Source organism: Oryctolagus cuniculus, chromosome 4 (genome assembly GCF_964237555.1).
Source record: "Oryctolagus cuniculus chromosome 4, mOryCun1.1, whole genome shotgun sequence".
Taxonomy (NCBI): Eukaryota; Metazoa; Chordata; class Mammalia; order Lagomorpha; family Leporidae; genus Oryctolagus; species Oryctolagus cuniculus.
In genome coordinates this window covers 77738595-77762646 of record NC_091435.1, presented here as the reverse complement: position 1 = coordinate 77762646, position 24052 = coordinate 77738595, and the positions used below count along the sequence as shown (strand labels likewise).

Genomic DNA, 24052 nt, shown 5'->3' with positions numbered 1-24052 from the left:
TAAGATTACACAGAAGTAATCACAAGCAAATGTATGAATTACTGAATTCTGCTCATGGCATGAAAGAAAATTTCTCCCACGAAATTGAGATCTTAAAGAGAAATCAAAATGAAATGAATTCAATAGCACAAATAAAAAATGCTGAAGAAAGAATATCTGACCTATCCAATAAAACACAGGAAACTATACAGTCAAATGAAGAAGAAGAAATTAGAAAACTAAAAAACATTATTGGGAATCTACAGGATACCATCAAATGACCAACATACAGGTTCTAGAAGTTTCTGATGGTGTGGAAAGAGAGAAAGGATTAGAAGGCCTTTTTAGTGAAATAACAAAACTTTCCTAATTTGGAGAAAGAAAGGGGCATCCAAGTACAGTAAGCACATAGAACTCCTAATAGACACGACTAGAAAAGATCTTCACCACGACACACTGTAATCAAACTCACCACAGTAAAACATAAAGAAAAGATTCTAAAATATGCATGAGAGGAATGCCAGATTACTTTCAGAGGATCTCCAAGTAGACTCACAGTGGACTTCTCATCAGAAACCTTACAAGCTAGGAGAGAATGGCAAGATATATTCAAAGTCTTAAGAGAAAAGAACTGTGAATCCAGAATACTGAGTCCTGCAAAGCTCTCATTTATGAATGAAGGTGAAATAAAGACCTTGCATGACAGACAGAGATTGAATGTCACCACCCATCTAGCCCTACAAAAGAAGCTTAAGGATGTGCAACACACAGAAACATGGTCATCACTATGAAAGAAGGCAAAGGAAGGAAATCTCCCAGTAAAAGTTCAAAGGAAATTCAAAGTAAAAAATAGAAATATATTTGGAAAAATGGCACGGCAAAATTGTTACTCATGAATAGTCACCTTGATTGTAAATGGCCTCAACTCTCCAGTTAAAAGACACAGACTAGCTGAATGGATTAAAAAACAAAACCCATCTATTTGTTGCCTACAAAAAAACACATCTCACCAACAAAGATACATGCAGACTTAAAGTAAAAAGATGGAAAAAGATATTCCATGCCAACAGAAACCAAAAAAGATATAGTATAGCCATCCTAATATCAGATAAAATAGACTTTAACAGAGAAACTGTTAAAAGAAGGACACTATGTAATGATTAAGGGATCAATCCACAGGAAGATGTAACTATTCTAAATGTACATGCACCTAATTACAGGGTACCTGGCTATTTGAAAGAAATGTTAAGGGATCTAAATGGAGACTTAGACTCCAATACATTAGTAATGGGGGACTTCAATACCCCACTTTTCAGCAATGGACAGATCAACCAGACAAAAAATCAGCAAGGAAACAGCAGAGTTAACACTATAAACCAAATGGACCTCACAGATATCTATAGAACTTTTCATCCTATACTTGCAGAATACACATTCTTCTCAGCAATGCATGGAACTTTCTCTAGGACTGACCACATGCTAGGCCATAAAGCAAGTCTCAAAAAAAAAAAAAAATTGAAATCATACCATGCATCTTCTTGAACCACAATGGAATGAAGCTGGAAATCAACAACTCAAGAATCCCTAGAACATATGCAAACACATGGAGACTGAACAACATGCTCCTGAATGAACAGTGGGTGATAGAAGAAATCATAAGAGAAACCAAAAAATTTCTGGAATAAATAAAGATGACAATACAACATATCAAAACCTATGCGATACAGTAAAAGTGGTGTTAAGAGGAAAGTTTATAGCAATTGATGCTGAAGGCCATATGGAAACACAGGAGACCTCGGATAGCTAAAGCAATCTTATACAACAAAAAGCTGGGGGCATCACAATACCAGATTTTAAGACATACTACATGGCAATTGTAATCAAAACAGCTAGATACTGGTACAAAAACAGATGGATAGACTAATGAAATAGAATAGAATCAACAGAAATCCGTCCAAGCATCTACAACCAACTTATATTTGACCAAGGAGCTAAAACCAATTTCTGGAGCAAGGACAGGCATTCAACAAATGGTGCTAGGAAAACTGGATTTCCACATGCAGAAGTATGAAGCAAGAGTCCCACCTTAACCTTACACAAAAATCCACTCAATATGGATTAAAGATCTCAAAACATGACACCATCAAATTATTAGAGAACACTGGGGAAACCTTGCAAGACATTGGCATAGGCAAAGAGTTCTTAGAAAAGACCCCAGAGGTACAGGCAGTCAAAGCCAAAATTAAATGGGATTACATCGAATTGAGAAGTTTCTGCATTGCAAAAGAAACACTCAGGAAAGTGAAGTGGCAACCAACACAATGGGAGAAATTATTTGTAAACAATACAACTGATGAAAGATTAATAACCAGAATATAAAAAGAAAGCAAGAAACTCCACAACAAAAAACCAAATAACTCCGTTAACAGATGGGCAAAGGACTTAAACAGACATTTCTGAAAAGAGAAAATCCAAATTGCCAACACACACATGAAAAAATGTGCAGGATCACTAGCTATCAGGGAAATGTAAATCTTTAAGCACTATGAGGTTTCACCTCACCCGTTAGAATGGCTTTCATACAGAAATCAACAAAAACCAAATTCTGGTGAGGATGTGGGGAAAAAGGTACCCTAGTCCACTGTTGTTGGGGTTGTAGACTGGTTAATGTCACTGTGGAGGACAGTATGGAGATACCTCAGAAATCTGAATATAGACCTACCATATGACCTAGCCATCTCAGTCCTGGGAATTTACCCAAGGGAAATGAAATCAGTAAATAGAAGAATTATCTGCACTCTCATGTTTATTGCAGCTCAATTCACAATAGCTAAGACATGGAACCAATCTAAATGCCTGTATATTGAAGACTGGATAAATTATGGGATATGTACACTATGGAATAATTCACAGCAGTAAAAGATAAAATGAAATACGGTCATTTGCTACAAAATGGATGAATTTTGAAAATATCATACTTAGTGAAATAAGCCAATCCAAAAAGGACAAATACTGTATTTTCTCCCTGATCTGTGAGAATGGATAGAGCACCTAAAGGAAATCTATAGAAGTGAAATTGACACTTTGAGAAAGGATGACTTGAGCGGCCCTTGTCTCTCTTTTGAGGAAGTTTTTTTTTTCTTTTTTTTCTCTTAAAACTATTTGTTGAATTCTTCAAGCATAGAAAGACAAGACACTGTGGCAAAAAATGTTCTATATGAAGAATCTTTATGAGTGAGATCCCAATGGAAAGAAATGGCCATCAAAGAAGGATATACTTTCCTCTAAAGGGAGGAAAGAATTTCCACTTCGCTAATGGCCTTGTCTAAATACTGACAGTTTGTGGACTCAAAAGGCATCCATAGCCTAGTCAGCTCATGTCAAAAGCCTTAAGTGGTCACTGACATCATACATAAGAGTGTTAATTGTTAAATTAAAAACAGGAGTCACTGTGCACTAACTCTCCATGTAGGTCTCTGTCCTCAATTAGTTGTATTATGAGAGTTAACCGTGATACTGTTTGTGTGTGTGTGCATGCACACACGCGTGCAAACTGATGAAATCTTTACTTAATATATACTAAATCAATCCTCTGTATATAAAGATAATTGAAAATGAATCTTGATGTGAATGGAATGGGAGAGGGAGAGGGAGATGGGAGGGGTGCGAGTGGGAGGGAAATTATAGGGGTGGGGAGCCATTGTAATCCATAAACTGTACTTTGGAAATTTATATTTACTAAATAAAAAAAATAAAAATAAAATATAAATTAAAAAATTTAAAAAGATATCACATTAGAGCCCCATCTCAAACACTGACAAACATCTCCACATGGATTATAGCTTTGCTTATGACTACAGAAGTTAAAAGTGATCTTTACAGCAAAGTTTAAAAATCATAAAACATAAATTTGCCCACAGTAAAAAGAAAAATCCTTAGTATGAGAAAATAAAATTATTATTATTATTATTTTTTACAGGCAGAGTGGACAGTGAGAGAGAGAGAAAGAGAGAAAGGTCTTCCTTTGCCGTTGGTTCACCCTCCAATGGCCGCCGCGGCTGGCGCGCTGCGGCCGGCGCACCGCGCTGATCCGATGGCAGGAGCCAGGAGCCAGGTGCTTTTCCTGGTCTCCCATGGGGTGCAGGGCCCAAGCACCTGGGCCATCCTCCACTGCACTCCCTGGCCACAGCAGAGGGCTGGCCTGGAAGAGGGGCAACCGGGACAGAATCCGGCGCCCCGACTGGGACTAGAACCCGGTGTGCCGGCGCCGCTAGGCGGAGGATTAGCCTAGTGAGTCACGGCGCCGGCTGAGAAAATAAAATTATTAATAAAGTTGAATCATCAAAGACACTCAACAGTCTGAGGGGCCCAGGCATGATAGAAAATTCAGAAGGGACCCATGGTATGGCAAGACCTAATTAAGCAAGCAAGGGCATGGGGCCATGCTGCAAACAAGAAAGCTGACCACAGACTCACCACTGTACCTTCAGTCTTTGTCAGCAAGAGGGGCTCATGGGCAGAACAGAGCCCTGGGGGACCCACCAGGAAGATGAAGAGCAGCACTCTGTCCTGGCCATGAGGTCTGCTATTCCTTTACACCCAGAAGCCAGGAGTCTTGCCAGGAGGAAGAGGGAGATGTGCACAACTGTGAAGACTCAAAAGCAAGGAAAAATTAGTTATGGAAAATAAGTGACATTAATTCCTAGAGTTATGATAATACATTATGTTGGTAAAGAGTTTACTCCATCTTCTGATAGCAGAGAAGTGTTCAGTCTCACACTTGCAATTCCTGTTATGCCCACACCAGGGTAAGCTGAGAAGAAACCCGGGATTGTCCCTTTTTTGGTGCCAGCAGGAGATTCAAACTACACAAGCCTCTTCCTGCAAACCCTGGTACACTCCCCTAGTCACAATAAAACCCCCAAGTCAGTCTCTTCCTTGTTCTCTCAAGCTGCCCTGCTCTCTGCAAAAAGGCTTGTGTGAGTAATAAACCTGCTCAGGTCCTCTTATGGTGTGTATGGTGTCATCGTTGCAACATCTGAAACCAAATCTTGGATTTCAGGGCCCAGCCTGCTTCTGTAGTTTGGTGGCAACGTGATGATTCAGAAAAAAATGGTCAAGAAATATGAGCAGACAAGTCACAAAGGAAGAAATAGTGTCTGATAAAAAGTAAAAGTGTTTAATTTCACTATTAGAAAAATTCCAACTAAATAAGATGTCATTTTCACTTTTCATATGGTAGAAAAATTATGGTAGACAAAATATTAATATTTGAGGATAAGCATAGGTAAGGAAATAGTAATCCTTACATACTGGTGAAGAATAGTTCAACTGGCAATATCTATTTAAAAGGCTTAAATGAGCATGCCCTTTGACTCAGCAATCCCACTTAACAGTGCCCTAGAGATGAATTTGTGCATATGTAAAATGCCTATGCAGTCCTCTACAATATGAAGAAATTGGAAAATAGCTACATGCTTTTGTAGAGGAATGGTAACAAATTACTTTTTATTGGCACCTTGGGGTAATTCAAGTGTGTTGAAAAGAATGAATTACAAGTACTGACACTGATAGATATCTAAGACAGTAGGTACATGAATGAGCAAGTTTCAACATAGAGAAATGGAAACGCATTAAGTAATAATCAGTTAATTTAGATAAGGGTAGGAGTTGACCAAGGAAAACATTCACTTTATCTTGTCCAAGTTTATTATATGGCTATTACAAACACATTATTCATGTATTATTTGTGTAATTAAAACACAACTTTAAAAGAAAATGTTTAATGATTGTCAAAGATAGAAAACAACGACATTGAAGTGCAACTAATTCACCAAAATTGAGAAAATTATTTGATTTTTGAAATGACTTCAAACCTAAGTAAAAGTTAAAAATTGGAACAAAGAATCCCAGTCAAATGGAAAATTAGTCATGTTTTGTTCCTTGCTCCAACTATTGCAAAAGTGTCCAATCCAAGATCACACTGTGGCTGTGCCTCTAGTCTTCCCTAAAAATGGAGCATCCATTTTTCCCTTAGCTTTCATGACACTGAACATTTTGAACAGAAGGCAGCCATTTTGTCAGATGTCCCTCAATTTCATCTCATCCATGATTTCCTCATGATTCGACCCCGATGGTGCCTGTTGCAGTGGTGGTGCTCCTGATGTGGGTTTGTGCCATTTCTGGAGGTGGTAACTTTGATCACTGAAATAAGATGGTGTCTGAGTTTCTCTACATGACATATACATGACATTTGTTTATGATTGACAACTGTATTTAGTGAGAATACTTTGAGATTATGTAAATGCCATTTTTCCATCGCACTTTACCCTACTAGTTTTAGGATCCATTGGTATTTATTGCTCAGATTATTACTGTAATGGTTGCCAAATGGTAACTGAAAAATTTCATCAGCATTTGTTATTTGGTGCTCTGTAGGGAAGAGCTTTCTTTTTTCCTTGTATCAGTGTGGACTTGGTGGTACCTATTTTATTCCATTACTGTCATTATTTTTGATGTGGAAATTATACCTGATTTAGTCTGTGCAGGCCCTTCTGTGTCTTTTGACAAATCGGAGTCATTGCTTGAATATTTTCTCTGGGACAAAAATATATTCAGTGTTGAAATCAGCGATTTCTTCCAGGAGCTGTAGTTCCTTTCAGCAGAAAACAGTATTTAGAAATCAGAATCCAAGCACTAGCTGTGCCAATTGCTCCTGGAGGGTTGCTCCTGGTCCACTCTGTTCTATAAACATAGACACACACACGAGGATACTTCAAAAAGTTCATAGGAAGTAAAATTGATGTATTTTCCACGAACTTTTTGAGACAGCCCCTGCTCCGTGTGTGTGTATGTGTGTGTGTGTGTGTGTGTGAATCCTCGAAAAGTTCATGGAAGGTGGGAGTTAGGATAAGTATATTTTGGTGCAAGAATTTTTGAAATTCATGCATGATCATGATACATGTTTTTAAAAATTATCTGTTAATTCCATTTTCCCATAAACATTGAGAGGCAGAGAGAGCACAGAGAAACCTCCCATCCACTGATTCAGTCCCCAAATATCCCCAGTTACCAGGGCTGGGCTGGAGCTGAAGCCAGAAACTGGGAACGAATCCGAGTCACCCATGTAGGTGACAGAGACACAAATACTTGAGCCATGACTTGCTGCCATCTAGGGTGTGACTCAGCAAGGAGCTACAATTGGGAGCTGCAGCCAGGACTTGAGCCCAGGTATTCTGATATGGAGCAGGTGCCTCCTAACAGCAAAACCAAAAGCCTGCCTCAGTTTTTTCATAACACGTATTCCCATGAACTTTTTGAAACTTGTGTGTGTGTGTGCACGTTGCCTGTGTGTGTGCATGAATTTCAAAGATTTTGGTACCACAATAAAAATTCCATTCCATGAACTTTTTGAAGTACTCTGGTGAATGTGTGTGAGTGGGTGTGTGTGTACAGCACACATTGATAGTTCTAATTCTAATCTAACACTTCAGGGTTTATTCTAACATTTCCTTTTTAATAATGTTTTATTTTTAATTGTCAATAATTGTAAGTTCTTATGGGGTACCATGGAATTTTTTGATACATGAATACATTGTAGAGTGATCAAATCAGGGTAATCAGCATATATATCACTGCAAACATTTCTCTCTGTTTTGTGGTGAGAACACTGAACATCCTCCTTTAGCCTTAGTCACCCTGCTGTGCAACAGCACAACCAGAACTGCCTTCTCCATTCTGCACTGGGAAATCTGACTCCCACATCCACAGATTTGCTCCTGATCCCACTGGTCTGCTTGCTGTCCTTGTCCAGCACTGACTCACAGCCCCCCATTACTGACCACTGAAAGGCCGATCCTGCCACTTCCAACTGCAGCCTCCTCTGGGCTGTCCACCTAACACAAAGAGTGGTGCTGTGGGGCTGCCTGGTTGACTTTTGGACTGAGTGGAAGGGAATGAGGGGAGGACAGAAGGCGGAAGACAGTGAGGAGGTCAAGTCAGTACTTTAAATGTTGAATGCAGGTGTGTGGGAAGCCTGAGTACTAAAAGATGAGGAGGTTAAATGGATCCTTTTGAGACAATTCTAAAAAGAAGACTGGCATCTTACGGGATCTGTCTTTACATTTGAACTTTAAACCGAAAACCATTATTTTAGCGTAGGGTTGGTTAGTGGAATTTTTTTCAATTTTTATATGAAACAAAAACTAGGACAAATGTCCTGAGAAATCGAGATTTGGAAGTATAATGGAAGTGAGTTAAGGTCTCTGAAGAGCATTTAGCTATGCTGAGGCAACCTAGAGGAGCTTAGAAGCACACACTGTAGGCCCTGGGGTAACGAATGCTCCCTATGACCGCTAGGTGGTAGGCTGAAGCCATAATAACAATCGTTTTGCTTGGCTGATGGTTAAAGCGTGAACAGAAAAGATTTTAGTGAGGAAACAAGGTTTCTGTGTTGAGTGTGTAGGCTCATCTTATTCTACCTTAGTTTGTTATGCTGAACTGCTACCAAATTTATTTTTACTGTACTTCACCAAGGGTATAGTTCATCCTCAAAAGTTGTCTTTAAAGCCTTCCAATAGGGGTGGGTGTTTAGCCTAGTGGCTAAGACGCCTGCGGCCCCCATCAGAGAACTGGGTTTGTTTACCTGGCCCTGGCTCCCAAGTCCAGGCAGACCCAGGAAGCAGAGGTGATGGCTGAAGTAATAGTGTTCCTGCCCCCCACATGGGAGACCTGAGTTCTGGGCCCTAGCCATTGTGGGCATTTAGGGAGTGCATTAGTAGATAGAAGCTCTGTCTTTCTCTTTTCCCTTCACATTAACAAAAATTAGCCTTCCAGTAAAAAGTTCCATATCTACCTAACTGCTGGAAATATGAATGGCTACTATCACCCTTTGGACTAATAAACTTTAGTAAAACCTGCATTTTAGGAATTTGCGTCTAGTTATTCCTTTCTCTTAATTTTAAGTAAATATGCTGTACAATGAATGTTCTCCCACCCCTTCCCTGCTTTTTTTTAAAAACAATACTAAGCAAAATTATAGTTCAGAGTGAACTATGAGAGAAAGTCTCACTTCTGTCCATATTTAATGTTGGAAAAAATTACTATCAGAGCATGATATTATGACATAAGAGAGCATCTATTTACAAACATATACAATTTTATTGGTATCTCTACATACTACAAGAACTTTGTTAAGTATAGTCACAATTGCTGAGTGCAACAGAAAAATAGTAATTTGTCATTTTCTGAAAAGATGCAAAAATTCTGAAGATGAAAGAAAGATACATCAATGATGTTATCTGTTTCTTATTTCCTAGAATAAAACATCACATAATTAAGTACTAAAAATTATAGGTTATTAGATATTTTGATTCTGTGTACAATTTCCAAAACCACCTCCTACTTTATTTTCTGGCTTTGAAGTTGAAAAGAGTGGGCCAATACCAGAAGGGAAGCAGTATGAGAGGGGATAACTGGAGTCTTCTCATTGGTAACACTGCCTTTGATAGGCTGGGCTCTCCCTCTTAGAAGGAATAAAAGACTCTTTCAAGGCATTGGGGGTGACATAGTAAGTTATAGGCATTCCTTCCCCTTTAAACATGTGCAACAAATAAGAAAGTAAATCCAATGGCCCTGGGAACTTTTAAGATAATATCATATAAAAAAAGAAGAGTTGTTCTCCCTCTTTGCTAATATCAAGTCAAATAAAATATACCTGTAGCAGAACACCTGGTATCCATGTGCCTTCCATAAGAAATTTGTACCCGATATAGTAAATGACTGTTTTGAGAATTCCCACTGTCCAAATATTGACAATTAGTTTTCTAGTTAGCTTTATTATGCTGTTGCATTTACTATGATCCAGTGCATCAGATGTGTAAGACAATCAAAAACCTAGAAGTCTGAATTAGAATAATTAATGGGAAAGTCACACAGGAAAATATCACAAAGTGTTAAGTGTTAATTAGGCCCTGCCTGGGCAGAAATATTTTGTTCTGTGAAAGACACAAAATAAATACGAACCCAGTCACCACTGTATCTCTTACCCCTTGCCTCCCTGGACTACTCAGAAGCCGGCTGAGACACCAGCCAAGGTGGACAAACATACTGTCCTTAGTTGGCCATAAAGCAGTTGTCAACTTTGGCTGGACATCAGGGCCACCTTTGGGACTTTCGAAAGTACTTACATCTGGTTCATCACTGGGAGGAATTTTGTTATAATTGGGAATTTTGAAATTTCCTCAGGTGATTCTTATGTATAGACAAGATTGAGAATCATATATCTAAAGGCATCTACCCATGCTTCTGAATCCTCATCAAAGCCTCTTCCACTTTGCTCGCTCCCATGTCCCTCCTCATCCCAATTTCCTTGCACCAAATTGGTTCTTCTTCCTCCTTCCCCAAGTCTGATCTTAACCTATTTTGCATTTCTTCCACTCAGGGATGTTATCTGTTAACACTAAATTTGTTATGCTGACAACTATGCTTCTTTGAGTGGTGCATATTAGAGATAATGTGTCAAGTACATGACAAGTGTTTCTGGCCCTTAGGGCTGTGTGCATGTGAAATAAAACCCAGTCAAAAATAGAACTGGGCAACAGAAGGCAGAGAAAAAGAAGCTGTGAAGGCTACCACATTCTCTTATGCAAAGAGCAAGACCTGAAATTAATGTCCTGACTCCTACAAGCGTTGCCTTCTCTAAACCAATATGGTAGTTTAACATGCTTTTTTTCCCATAGGGCTGGCTGAAATCACAGATACCTTCCAGGGTTGTTCCAATGAACCTAAGCAAAAGAGAGGATTTCTTATTTACTTTTCTAGATTAAAGTTTTTCAAATAACCTGTCTTCATCTTCAACTAATCTTAGGCCAGATCTTATTCCTTATTCTCTCATAGCCTTGGTGATCCTGTAATGTAGATAACAGACAAATAGTACCTTTAATACTGGTTACAAGGGTTACATAAAAAGGGATTCCGACACTAATTCTTTTTCTTTAGTTTCTTTTAAAAACTTGGAGGAATATAGACATGGATTTTAATTTATTAACTTGAGAATCTCTTCCCAAAGGCTTGAATAAATTTTTCTTTGTGACTGAAGTATTGGAAAATGCCTAATGCAGGTCTGTCACTGTCATTCCAAAGTTAAGACAACGACCCTGATGGTGACTGGGGCACTAAGTGTGGGGCTTGGCAAGGTATAGAAAGCAAAGCCAATAGTACTCCTTTGTAGGGGATTAAAATAAATGTAACCCATTCATGCCTCCTTCAAAACCCCGAGGTTAGTAAGGATTATTGCTCTAGTTATTACTAGAACCAGGGAAACAAATACTTCTATTTCTCATTGATGAAAAGAAAGAAATGCCTATTTCTTTTGAACATTAAAAAGGACTTATCTCTTGAGGGAGTTTTAGGGAGATAATGTTTGCTTGTTGAGACTGAAGTCTGACTTAGCTTCTGCTGCCACCTTAGAGAATGTAACGTGATTTTAATGGTAATAGACGCTCCCAGTCATCTCTTTTGTCACTGTCCAAGTTACTAGGGAATATATTTCTTACGTTCCAAGGTGGAGGAAAGATAGTAAAGATGAGTAGATGTAAAAGATCACATGGATCAACTATATTCATTTCTAAGGTGATGATGATGATAAGATGGTGGTGGTGGTGGTTGTGTGCCTGTGTGTGTGCCTATATGCCCGCCAAGGTCAGTGCAACAGAACAGAAATGTCAGAAGAGGAAAATCACATCCACATCAGATTCTTGTTATTGCTATCTCTTTGAATTATAAAAATTTTGATACAGTAAAACCTCATTAATTTGGATTCTACTAATCAGGAGTTTGTGGGATGAACTTACCCTTACATTAAGAGCTTATAAAAAACAATTTTGAAATAATTTAAACTACTTAAAATAATTTTATTCTTTTCAAGCACTTCATAAGCACCTGTTTACTTCCAAATGATGTGTCAATTATAAACTTTTGATCTAGTCATTTTGAATCTGGAGTTTTATGCACTATAATGCTATAATGTCCTTTTGATATTTTCTGCGTGCATTAAAATATTCCATAATTGTTCACTGATTTATACAAGCTTTCCCTAAAAACTGCATTTTATTGCATATGAACCACAGATATAATTTTGGGTATAGTAACTTATCTTGGTAAGACACTATACAATTATGCAGTTTTATAACAAGATATATGTTACATAGTCACACTAATCTCTGTCTTTAAATGATATACAGTAGTGGCTCTCAATTAGAAGTAATTTTGGCAATGGTTAGAGACATTTTTGATTGTTACTGTTAGGGGGTTCCTACTGGCATCTAGTAGACAAAGGCCAGGGATGTCACTAACATCCTATGGTACATAGGACAGTGCTCCACCATAAAGACTTTTATGCTAATGTGACATTGTTGAGAAACCTTTCTGTAGAACAAGTTAAATCAAATAGTATCATGAGTTTCAGAGATTCATTAAGTTTAATACTACTTGGAGTGAATTTAATTATTCCTAGAAAAAACTTGTATTTCACTCTTTCAGGTTTAAAATGCAGAAATGATAAAGTATTTGTTCAAAAAAATCAGAAAACTGGGTCATTGAAACTGATGGTACAATAGTACATTGCAAATTTAATTGTCAGTGTTTTCCAGATCCTGTCCTCCAGCTTCTTTACTATTTTCACTATACAGTTTTATGTGTTATATCTACATTTCCAAGTCAGATTATGTTACCCTCAGGCTGTTTACAGGACTCTGGGAGATTCATAAAGAGGCCTTTTTAAGAAATCAGGAAAATTCAAGGACTCTGAAAAATACTATTCTAGTGTACATTTTCTGTCAATCATCTTTGCTCTTCTCAAAATTCCTGAGAACATTGCAAGGGAAGTGTTATCTCAAACAAGAAATTTAAAAAACAAACAGAAATACTGTTTTTGGTTATTAAAGTAACCTGGACTCCAGAAACACAGTGAACTCTTAAGAATTTACACAAATATAAACCTAGTAAGATCTGATCAGTCAGGAAGAAAAAGTCCAAATCCATAATTTTAAAAAAGATTATTTTTGGAGAAACAACTTATTACAGGATGGGTCCAGGAAAATGCTTACATACATTCCTATGACTCCAACTTTCCAGAATCATGTTAGATAATGAGAGTAGGAGTCCTTGTTTCACTTTGCCTCTAGTACCTTTCTGTGGAGCTATGATAGACACCTCTTAGCATGTTAAGGATATTCTTTATTCCACTTTTTAGAGTTTTAAATGTGGAATAAATGTTTGACATCTATTAACACAATCCTTTAACTTATATTAGTTGACCAAATTAGTGTCAAAAGTATTGATTTTATATCACTAAACTATGTATTTCTGTCATCTATAATGATGACTGAGGCCAAGACGGCAAAAACACCAGTATATTTTATAAAGATTTCCAATAATAGTATTGAACAAAAAAGTGTTTCCTAATGAAAGCCCTTTTTAATCAGAAATTTAATAAATCAGAATTTCATTGCCCAGAACACTAGCTGAGGTTTCACTGCATCACACTCAAGATAATGACCATTTTGGTCTGTGAATGTCAGGCTGCAAGAGCACCTGTGGATTGCAGACCCACCCGGTTTAAGCAGTAATATACTGTGTAACTGGCAGATGAAGATACAAATGGAGCTTTAAAATATATCACTTTAGAAACTGAAAGTTGGGATGTGTGAAATTTCACTTTTTATGAATTCAGTCCTCAAAGCTAACTGCATGGTTTCTATAGTCTAGTTTCCCCAAACCTATTGTCAGCTTCCCTGCATGGAATACAAGTCAGGATGGAAAAATGCTTTGAAGTGACCCAACCCTATGCAGTTTGTGCTAAAAACAGCAATCTGCTCTGAAGGTGATAGGACTGGAAATAACTTTGTTGGGATCATTTACTCTGTTGGCAATGCTTGGTTATGACCGAGAACTGTGAACGATGTACAATACTATGGAGAGAGAATATTAATTATACTCTTGCCATAAAGACTCAATGGAAATTACAGATGAGAAGCAAACTCTGGGGTTTTGTTTTGTTTTGCTTTCCTTGGAGTTGGGTATGGCAAATATTCTTGAAATGTACTGATTGACATCTTCTAATGTAGATTTTTTTAAAATTGTTGGATGTGGCCCAATTTACAAAAATAGTTTACCATAAATCTTTTTTTCTTCTGTCACAACATGCTTATTTTTCTTTTCCTTTAAAGATGTTAATTTATCATGCAAAGATTTTTTTTTTCATTAAGTGCATTAATGCTTTTGTTTGTACAGGAATTTCCAAATCAATAGGACTCCCCATAGTTTCTAAGTGTAAATCCTTAGCCAATGACATGCCAATATGATGGCTCCATTTCACATGGGAAAAGGCAAATTCCATCTATCTTGGGATTTTACCAGGGTTCCAGCCTTTGGGTTGTACATCGTCTCTGATAAGTCGCCTTTGTGATAACTTCAGATGAATGGCAATGGAACATTTTGTAGAAGAAACTGGCTTCTAGCAGTTGAATAGTGATGCTGGGAATAAATTTGGTTTCCCTGAATAATGGTTTCTCAAAGCAGTCACAGCTTCTTTAGCAGTTAGAATTGATACCATTTCTTATCTTTGTATTTCAGCATTAACTGCAAAGAAAAAAAACCAGCATTAGATGCTAAAAAAAAATCCTTTAAAAGCCCTATTCAAATCAAGCCTAGATAATCATGCATATATAATTAAATCTCAAAACTTACAATGAAACTATGACTTCTTTTATAGTATAAAGTACATATAAGAATGATTTAAAAACAAACCAATCAAACTCTAAAGACTCAGCTGACAGGAAATTATTTTTAATGATGAGACAAAATGGAGCAGGTGGTTCCCAGCCTCTGCTGTCCTTCCTGCCTTCCTGCTCACATCATCCCTCCACACAACTTTCTAGCAACTAGTGTACAATACAGATCTATGTATCAGAACCAATGGACAATTTTTAAATTATCCCATAAAGTAAGGAAGTATCAATGTTCTATAGTACTTAATTTAACAAAAAAAACCCTTTAATCACTCAAAAAATTAGGGGAATTATAATACTTGTAAGAGATCCAGGTTACCCTGGTTCTCATACCCACTCATGTCGCATGACTTCTTTATGCTTTCCTGTGCAGGACCTAAACATTTAAAGTTACTACTGTGGAGATGCCTGCGTTACTCTGGCCGTTTACCTCATGTGCATGTTTGGAAAATGCTTCTGCACTGGTCATCATGCCTGCAGTTTTCTCTTCCAGCTCTCCTAGCCTTTGTCCTCTCTCATCCAGTGCAATCCGAGCACGGGTCAGCTCCCCCATCACTCCTCCAGCAGCGCCTTTCACCCCTTCTATTCCACCTGGTCCAGGAATGTGCTGGGCAAGGCTGCGGGATGCTCTTCCTGCTGAAGCTTCCCCAACTAGGAATTGAAGCCATAACAGCTTAAAACATTTCATCAGTAAATTAAGTACTCAAGTTTATCACCAAGACAAAGTACTTACATTCAACTCTACTGTCATAATTCTCATTGAAATAGAGCTATTCAGTACTGATATAAACATGTATTTGAAAATATTAGTACTTAGCCAAGAAAAATGCCTAGGAAATAAATTTGATATATATTGTTATTATGTGCCTTTTTGTGTGTGTGTGAGTGGGTTTCACACAAAGTGGCATAACTGCATTTCTTGACATGGCTCAAAATGTATGTGACCTCACTTTTAATTCAAATTAGTGTCTGTTCCACACTCAGCCCTGACCATTTCCTTAGGTTTCTGTCCAGGTCTTTATTCTAACCTTTTCTGTTTATCTTGATATATCAGCCATGCGGGCCTCAGGCTGTCTCTTTCTTCCTCTGTAAATACTAGAGAATGTGGGTATATAAATATGTAAATGATGGACATTAATATATATGCTGAAATTTTGTGACTTTATGAAGGTTAAAATTTTCCCAATCATTTAAAAAGCTCAGTTTCATTCAATTTAAATGAAGTAAAAGATTTTTTTTTTTAATTGAAAAGCATTGTTTTGGGACAGACACCAATATAGTAGAATAGGGAGGGAGTGTATTGCTCTAGTCTAAAGGAAGATAGTTAGAAAACATGTGGAGCAAGTGCAATCTCAGGGAGGAGTTTGGGAGAAAAAGGCAGAGGAAACTCTATGCAAATTAGAGGCATACTATGGATCTATGTGGAGGGTGTGGACAACTCAGGAACCCAGCATTTGAAAGCCTCAGCACTAGCTTTGGCGAGTGAGGTGAGACCAGACTGCAGCAGCCCAGGCCACTGTTGATAAAGCTGTGGGAAGACCTTGGGTGAGTTTGGCTTAGAGTCCTGTGGGGACAGTATGCTTGCCATCCTAGAGGAAAGAAAAAGGGGGACATGTTTTTCTTTCCTTAACCACCCAGCATGGGCATCCTGTAACTAGTCATGAAGGGGTGGGCACCATTTTGGACATATGTAACAGCTGTGCTAGCTCATGTCTGCACATCCAGCAACCAGCCAAGAGGAGACACCTGAGTCTGGCTGGGAGAACCAACAGGAGGCTGAGTGCTTCTGATTGTGGGAGCCCTGTTTTTTTTGGGATTGTGAAACACTGTGGCTGCATGTGAGGGCACATGGTGTGGCTGGGACTTTGGGCAGTCATTGTGGGTGGCTCCACAGCTCGGTGCTCTATGATTTCCTGGTGAGGGTCAATGCTCTGGGACCCCTGTTCACACCAAGGACTGAATGGATCCTTTGTGCGGTTCTTGGTACAGTGTGAATGAATCTTATACCCACTGGGGCTAGTGACCAGGCACCAGTCTCCTTGGAAGAGAGGAGGTGAGCGTGAGACTACTCCAACAAAGTAGGCAACTTCCCCTCTGAATAAAGGAGAGAGAGAAAGAGAGAGAGAGAGAGAGAGAGAGAGATAAAGAGAGAGAAGGGGCGGAGCCAAGATGGTGGAATAGTGAGGGTGCGCACCGATAGTCTGGGAAAAGATAGTTTAATAAAAGTGGAGTTACTGTAGTTTCAGAAAAAGGCTCAGGAAAAAATTGCAGAGGAAAGTCTTCTGGATCTAGTGGATGTGACATGGAGGACCTATGGGGAGAGCAAGGTAGCCCACTGCGTGGAAGCCCAGCTGCAAAGTCTGCGCGCCAGCGCTGGAAGGGGAGGTGAGACAAAAACCTCAGTAACCCGAGACATTGGCAGGGAAAGGCAGAAGGAACCTAGAGGGAACGAGGCCTGAAGCCCGACTGGGGAAAGTTCACCAGGCTGACTGGAGGAGAGAAAAAAACGAATAAATAAAGGGAACCAGCACGGACACTAGCCTCTCTCTCCATTCACCTTACAAAGATGAGGAAGACAAAGAGCAGGTGCCATTTTGGACATACGTAAAGCGGCGCCTGCCATCAGCCAAGCAGAAAAACCTGACTCTAGTGGGGAGAAATGACAGGAGGTTAGGACCTAGTGAAAGTGTGGAGCTAACGAACTGAGACTGTGAAAATCTGAGAGGGGGGGCAGAGAACTCAAGGAGTACACAAACTCGGTAACCTTGGCAACCCAGTGAGACTGCGGAGAAACTTGAGGCCACAATGAGGGCTGCATAAACTCTTTGTGTGGTCCCAGGGGTAGAGCAGATGAATACCCACAGGGGCCAGATTTCATACATCAACTACCCTCAATTCCACTCAGCTGTGCGGAATTACTTCCCAACTGAGTCAAAAAAAAAAAATAAAATAAAAGAGAGAGAGCGAGCGAGCGAGCAAGAGAACAATCTGGGTGAGTAACCTTTGGCAAACCTTTAACCCTGAAGAACCAAACAGAGCTCTCTGGCCACACCCATCACAGCTTCTAAGGATCCATCAAAAGCAGACAGTCCACTTAATCTAGAGTCATAGTATAACGAGAAAAAGCACCACAGCAAAGAAACCAAAGACTATCTCCACAATGCCAAACAAATGCAGAAACCAAGGTAACAAGAACAAGGAAGACACTATGATGCCCCCAAATGAAAAAGACACCCCAATTCAAGATAATGAAGATGATGAGATAGAAGAAATGCAAGAAGCAGATCTCAAAAAACTGATAAGAACATTAAGAAGTTCTCAAAAACAAATTCTTGAACTACAAAAATTCTTAATGGACAGGATAGAAAATCTCTCTTGTGAAAATGAAATCTTAAGGAGGAATCAAAATGAAATGAAACAACTAGTAGAACATGAAACTGTGATAGTGACCAGAAATCATAATGAAATGAAGAATTCAACAGATCAAATGACAAACACATTAGAGAGCCTTAAAAACAGAATGGGTGAAGCAGAAGAGAGAATATCGGACTTAGAAGACAGAGAACAGGAAAGTATACAGTAAAACCAAACAAAAGAAGAGGAAATCAGAAATCCAAAAAATATTGTCGGGAATCTACAGGATACTATTATAAAACCCCACATTCGGGTTCTAGGAGTTCCTGAAGGCATGGAGAGAGAGAAAGGATTAGAAGGCCTTTTTAGTGAGATACTTGCAGAAAATTTCCCAGGTTTGGAGAAGGACAGAGACATCCTAGTACAGGAAGCTCATAGAACCTCTAATAAACTTGACCAAAAGAGATCCTCACCACGACACGTTGTAATTAAACTCACCACAGTGAAACAGAAAGAAAAGATCCTAAAATGTACAAGAGAGAAACATCAGATTACTCTCAGATTATCTCCAATCAGACTCACAGCAGACTTCTCATCAGAAACCCTACAAGCTAGAAGGGAATGGCGAGATATAGCCCAGGTACTAAGAGAGAAAAACTGCCAGCCCAGAATATTATATCCTACAAAGCTCTCATTTGTGAATGAAGGTGAAATAAAGACTTTTCATAGCAAACAGAAATTGAAAGAATTTGTCGCCACTCGTCCAGCCCTGCAAAAGATGCTTAAAGATGTGTTACACACAGAAACACAGTGATCAATATGAAAGAAGGTAAAGGAAGAAAACCTCCCAGTAAAAGATCATAGGAAGCTCAAAGCATATACTAGAAAATATCTTTGGGAAGATGGCAGGGCAAAGTCACTACTTATCAATAGTCCCATTGAACGTTAATGGCCTGAACTGTCCAGTTAAAAGACACAGACTGGCTGAATGGATTAAGGAAAAAACCCATCTATTTGCTGCTTACAAGAAACACATCTTTCCAACAAAGATGCATGCAGACTGAAAGTGAAAGGTTGGAAAAAGATATTCCATGCCAATAGAAATGAAAAAAAAGCTGGTTTAGCCATGTTAATATCAGACAAAATAAACTTTAAGACAAAAACTGTTAGGAGAGACAAAGAGGGACACTATATCATGATTAAGGGATCAATTCAACAGGAAGATATAACAATTATCAATGTATATGCACGTAACTACAGGGCAGCAGTTTATCTAAAAGATTTATTAACGGACTTAAAGGGAGACTTAGACCCCAATACAGTAGTACTGGGGGACTTCAACACTCCACTCTCAGAAATAGACAGATCATCCAGTCAGATCAACAAGGATACAGTTAATTTAAATGACACTATAGCCCAAATGGATCTAACAGATATATACAGAACTTTCAATCCTACAGCTAAAGATTTTACATTCTTCTCAGCAGTACATGGAACCTTCTCTAGGATTGACCACATACTAGGCCATAAAGCAAGTCTCAGCAAATTCAAAAGAATTAGAATCATACCATGCAGCTTCTCAGACCATAAAGGAATGAAGTTGGAAATTAGCAACTCAGGAATCCCTAGAGCATACGCAAACACATGGAGATTGAACAACATGCTCCTGAATGAACAATGGGTCATAGAAGAAATCAAAAGAGAAATCAAAAACTTTCTGGAAGTAAAAGAGGATAACAGCACAACATACCAAAACTTATGGGACGCAGCAAAAGCAGTGTTAAGAGGAAAGTTTATATCAATAGGTGCCTACATCAATAAATTGGAAAGACACCAAATAGATGAGCTTTCAATTCACCTCAAGGATCTAGAAAACCTACAGCAAACCAGACCCAAATCTAGTAGGAGAAGAGAAATAATTAAAATCAGAGAAGAAATCAACAGGATTGAATCAAGAAAAACATTACAAAAAATCAGCCAAACGAGGAGCTGGTTTTTTGAAAAAATAAACAAAATTGACACCCCACTGGCCCAACTAACTAAAAAAAGAAGAGGAAAGACCCAAATCAATAAAATCAGAGAAGAAAAAGGAAATGTAACAACAGACACCACAGAAATAAAAAGAATCATCAGAAATTACTACAAGGACTTTTATGCCAGCAAACAGGGAAATCTATCAGAAATGGATAGATACCTGGACACATGCAACCTACCTAAATTGAACCAGGAAGACATCGAAAACCTAAACAGACCCATAACTGAGACAGAAATAGAAACAGTAATAAAGGCCCTCCCAACAAAGAAAAGCCCAGGACCAGATGGATACACTGCTGAATTCCACCGGACATTTAAAGAAGAACTAACTCCAATTCTTCTCAAACTATTCAGAACAATTGAAAAAGAGGGAATCCTCCCAAATTCTTTCTATGAAGCCAGCATCACCTTAATCCCTAAGCCAGAGAAAGATGCAGCATTGAACGAGAATTACAGACCAATATCCCTGATGAACATAGATGCAAAAATCCTCAATAAAATTCTCGCCAATAGAATGCAACAACACATCAGAAAGATCATCCACCCAGACCAAGTGGGATTTATCTCTGGAATGCAGGGATGGTTCAATGTTAGCAAATCAATCCACGTGATACACCACATTAACAGACTGCAAAAGAAAAACCATATGATTATCTCAATAGATGCAGAGAAAGCATTCGATAAAATTCAACACCCTTTCATGATGAAAACTCTAAGCAAATTGGGTACAGAAGGAACATTCCTCAATATAATCAAAGCAATGTATGAAAATCCCACGCCCAGCATCCTATTGAATGGGGAAAAGTTGGGAGCATTTCCACTGAGATCTGGTACTAGACAGGGATGTCCACTCTCACCACTGCTATTCAACATAGTTCTGGAAGTGTTAGCCAGAGCCATAAGACAAGAAAAAGAAATTAAAGTGATACAAATTGGGAAGGAAGAAGTCAAACTATCCCTCTTTGCAGGCGATATTGTTCTTTATTTAGGGGATCCAAAGAACTCTACTAAGAGACTATTGGAACTCATAGAAGAGTTTGCCAAAGTAGCAGGATATAAAATCAATGCACAAAAATCAACAGCCTTTGTATACACAGGCAATGCCTCGGCTGAGGAAGAACTGCTAAGATCAATCCCATTCACAATAGCTACAAAAACAATCAAATACCTTGGAATAATCTTAACCAAGGATGTTAAAGATCTCTACGATGAGAATTACAGAATCTTAAAGAAAGAAATAGAAGAGGATACCAAAAAATGGAGAAATCTTCCATGCTCATGGATTGGAAGAATCAACATCATCAAAATGTCCATTCTCCCACAAGCAATTTACAGATTCAATGCAATACCATTCAAGATACCAAAGACCGGCCGGTGCTGCAGCTCAATAGGCTAATCCTGCACCTAGAGGCGCCGGCACACCGGGTTCTAGTCCCGGTCGGGGCGCTGGGTCCTCTCCCAATTGCTCCTCTTCTAGGCCAACTCTCTGCTGTGGCCTGGGAGTGCAGTGGAGAATGGCCCAAGTGCTTGGGCCCTGCACCCCATGGGAGACCAGGGGAAGCACCTGGCTCCTGCCTTTGGATCAGTGAGGTGCGCAGGCTGTAGCGCGCTGGCTGTGGCGGCCATTGGAACATGAACTAACGGCAAAAGGAAGACCTTTCTCTCTCTCTCTCTCACTGTCCACTCTGTCTGTAAAAAGAAAAAAAAAGAAAAAAAAAGATATCAAAGACCTTCTTCTCAAATCTAGAAAAAATGATGCTGAAATTCATATGGAGACACAGGAGACCTCGAATAGCTAAAGCAATTTTGTAAAACAAAAACAAAGCCAGAGGCTTCACAATACCAGATTTCAGGACATACTACAGGGTAGTTGTAATCAAAACAGCATGGTACTGGTACAGAAACAGATGGATTGACCAATGGAGCAGAATAGAAACACCAGAAATCAATCCAAACATCTACAGCCAACTTATATTTGATCAAGAATCTAAAACCAATTCCTGGAGCAAGGACAGTCTATTCAATAAATGGTGCTGAGAAAACTGGATTTCCACATGAAGCAGCGTGAAGCAAGACCCCTACCTTACACCTTACACAAAAATCCACTCAACGTGGATTAAAGACCTAAATCTATGACCTGACACCATCAAATTATTAGAGAACATTGGAGAAACCCTGCAAGATATTGGCACCGGCAAAGACTTCCTAGAAAAGACCCTGGAGGTGCAGGTAGTCAAAGCGAACATTAACTATTGGGATTGAATCAAATTGAGAAGTTTCTGTACTGCAAAATAAATAGGAGAGTGAAGAGGCAACCGACAGAATGAGAAAAAATATTCACAAACTATGCTCCAGATAAAGCATTAATAACCAGAATCTACAAAGAAATCAAGAAACTCCACAACAAAACAAACAACCAACTAAAGAGATGGGCCAAGGACCTCAATAGACATTTTTCATAAGAGGAAATCTAAAAGGCCAACAGACACATGAAAAAATGTTCAAGATCACTAGCAATCAGGGAAATGCAAATCAAAACCACAATGAGGTTCTACCTCACCCCGGTTAGAATGGCTTACATTCAGAAATCTACCAACAACAGATGCTGGCGATGATGTAGAGAAAAAGGGACACTAACCCACTGTTGGAGGGAATGCAAACTGGTAAAGCCACTATGGAAGTCAGTGTGGAGATTCCTCAGAAACCTGAAGATAACCCTACCATACAACCCAGCCATCCCACTCCTTGGAATTTACCCAAAGGAAATTAAATTGGCAAAAAAAAAAAAGCTGTCTGCACCTTAATGTTTATTGCAGCTCAATTCACAATAGCTAAGACCTGGAATCAACCTAAATGCCGATCAACAGTAGACTGAATAAAGAAATTATGGGACATGTACTCTATAGAATACTATACAGCAGTCAAAAACAATTAAATCCGGTCATTTGCAACAAAATGGAGGAATCTGGAAAACATTATGCTGAGTGAAAAAAGCCAGTCCCAATTTGACAAATATTATATATTCTTCCTGATCGATGACAACTAACTGAGCACCAAAAAGGAAACTTGTTGAAGTGAAATGGACACTATGAGAAACAGTGACTTGATCAGCCCTTGCCCTGACTGTTGATGAACAACTTAATACATTATGCCTCTTAGTATTTTTTTGTTTGTTCTACTTAACACTATTGGTTGAAATCTGTAATTAATACACAGTTATTCTTAAGTGTTGAAACTTAACTGAAAAGTGATCCCTGTTAAATATATGAGTGGGAATAAGAGAGGGAAGAGATGTACAATTTGGGACATGCTCAAGCTGACTTGCCCCAAACGGTAGAGTTAGAAATATACCAGGGGATTCCAATTCAATCCCATGAAGGTGGCATGTACCAATGCCATCTCACTAGTCCAAGTGATCAATTTCTGTTCACAATTGATTATAACGGTAGGACTAAGAGTCAAAGGGATCACACAAACAAGACCAGTGTCTGCAAATACTAACCAATAGAATAAAAAAGGGAGAGAACGATCCAACATGGGAAGCGAGATACACAGCAGACTCATAGAATGGCAGATGTCCTAAACAGCACTCTGGCCTCAGAATCAGCCCTTAAGGCATGCGGATCTGGCTGAAAAGCCCATGAGAGTATTTCAGGCATGGAAAGCCAAGACACTCTGTGAAAAAAAATGACCTAAATGAAAGATCTCTGCGAGTGAGATCCCAGTGGAAAGAACAGGTCATCAGAAGAAGGAGGTACCTTTCTCTGAAGGTAGGAGGGAACTTCTACTTTGACTACGACCTTGTCTAAATATGATGAAAGTTAGCGAACTCAAAAGGCTTCCATTGCCTTGGCAACTCATGACAAGAGCCTAGGGTGATTACTGACGACATAAAC

The 24052-nt window shown here is 38.8% G+C and overlaps 1 protein-coding gene across 14 annotated transcripts in view; it reads right to left on the bottom strand.

The window, feature by feature from the left end:
* Positions 1-9118: 9118 nt before the first annotated feature.
* STXBP5L (syntaxin binding protein 5L) overlaps positions 9119-24052 on the bottom strand; it is a 426109-nt gene continuing 411175 nt past the window's right edge. For all 14 annotated transcript variants that reach the window (XM_051859274.2, XM_051859272.2, XM_051859275.2 and 11 more), the window contains 2 exons: positions 15199-15419; positions 9119-14619 (listed from right to left, as the gene is read on the bottom strand). In XM_051859274.2, the coding sequence (XP_051715234.1) occupies positions 14578-14619; positions 15199-15419 (263 nt within the window). In that variant the 3' untranslated portion in view covers positions 9119-14577. The remainder of the gene's footprint in view (positions 14620-15198; positions 15420-24052) is intronic.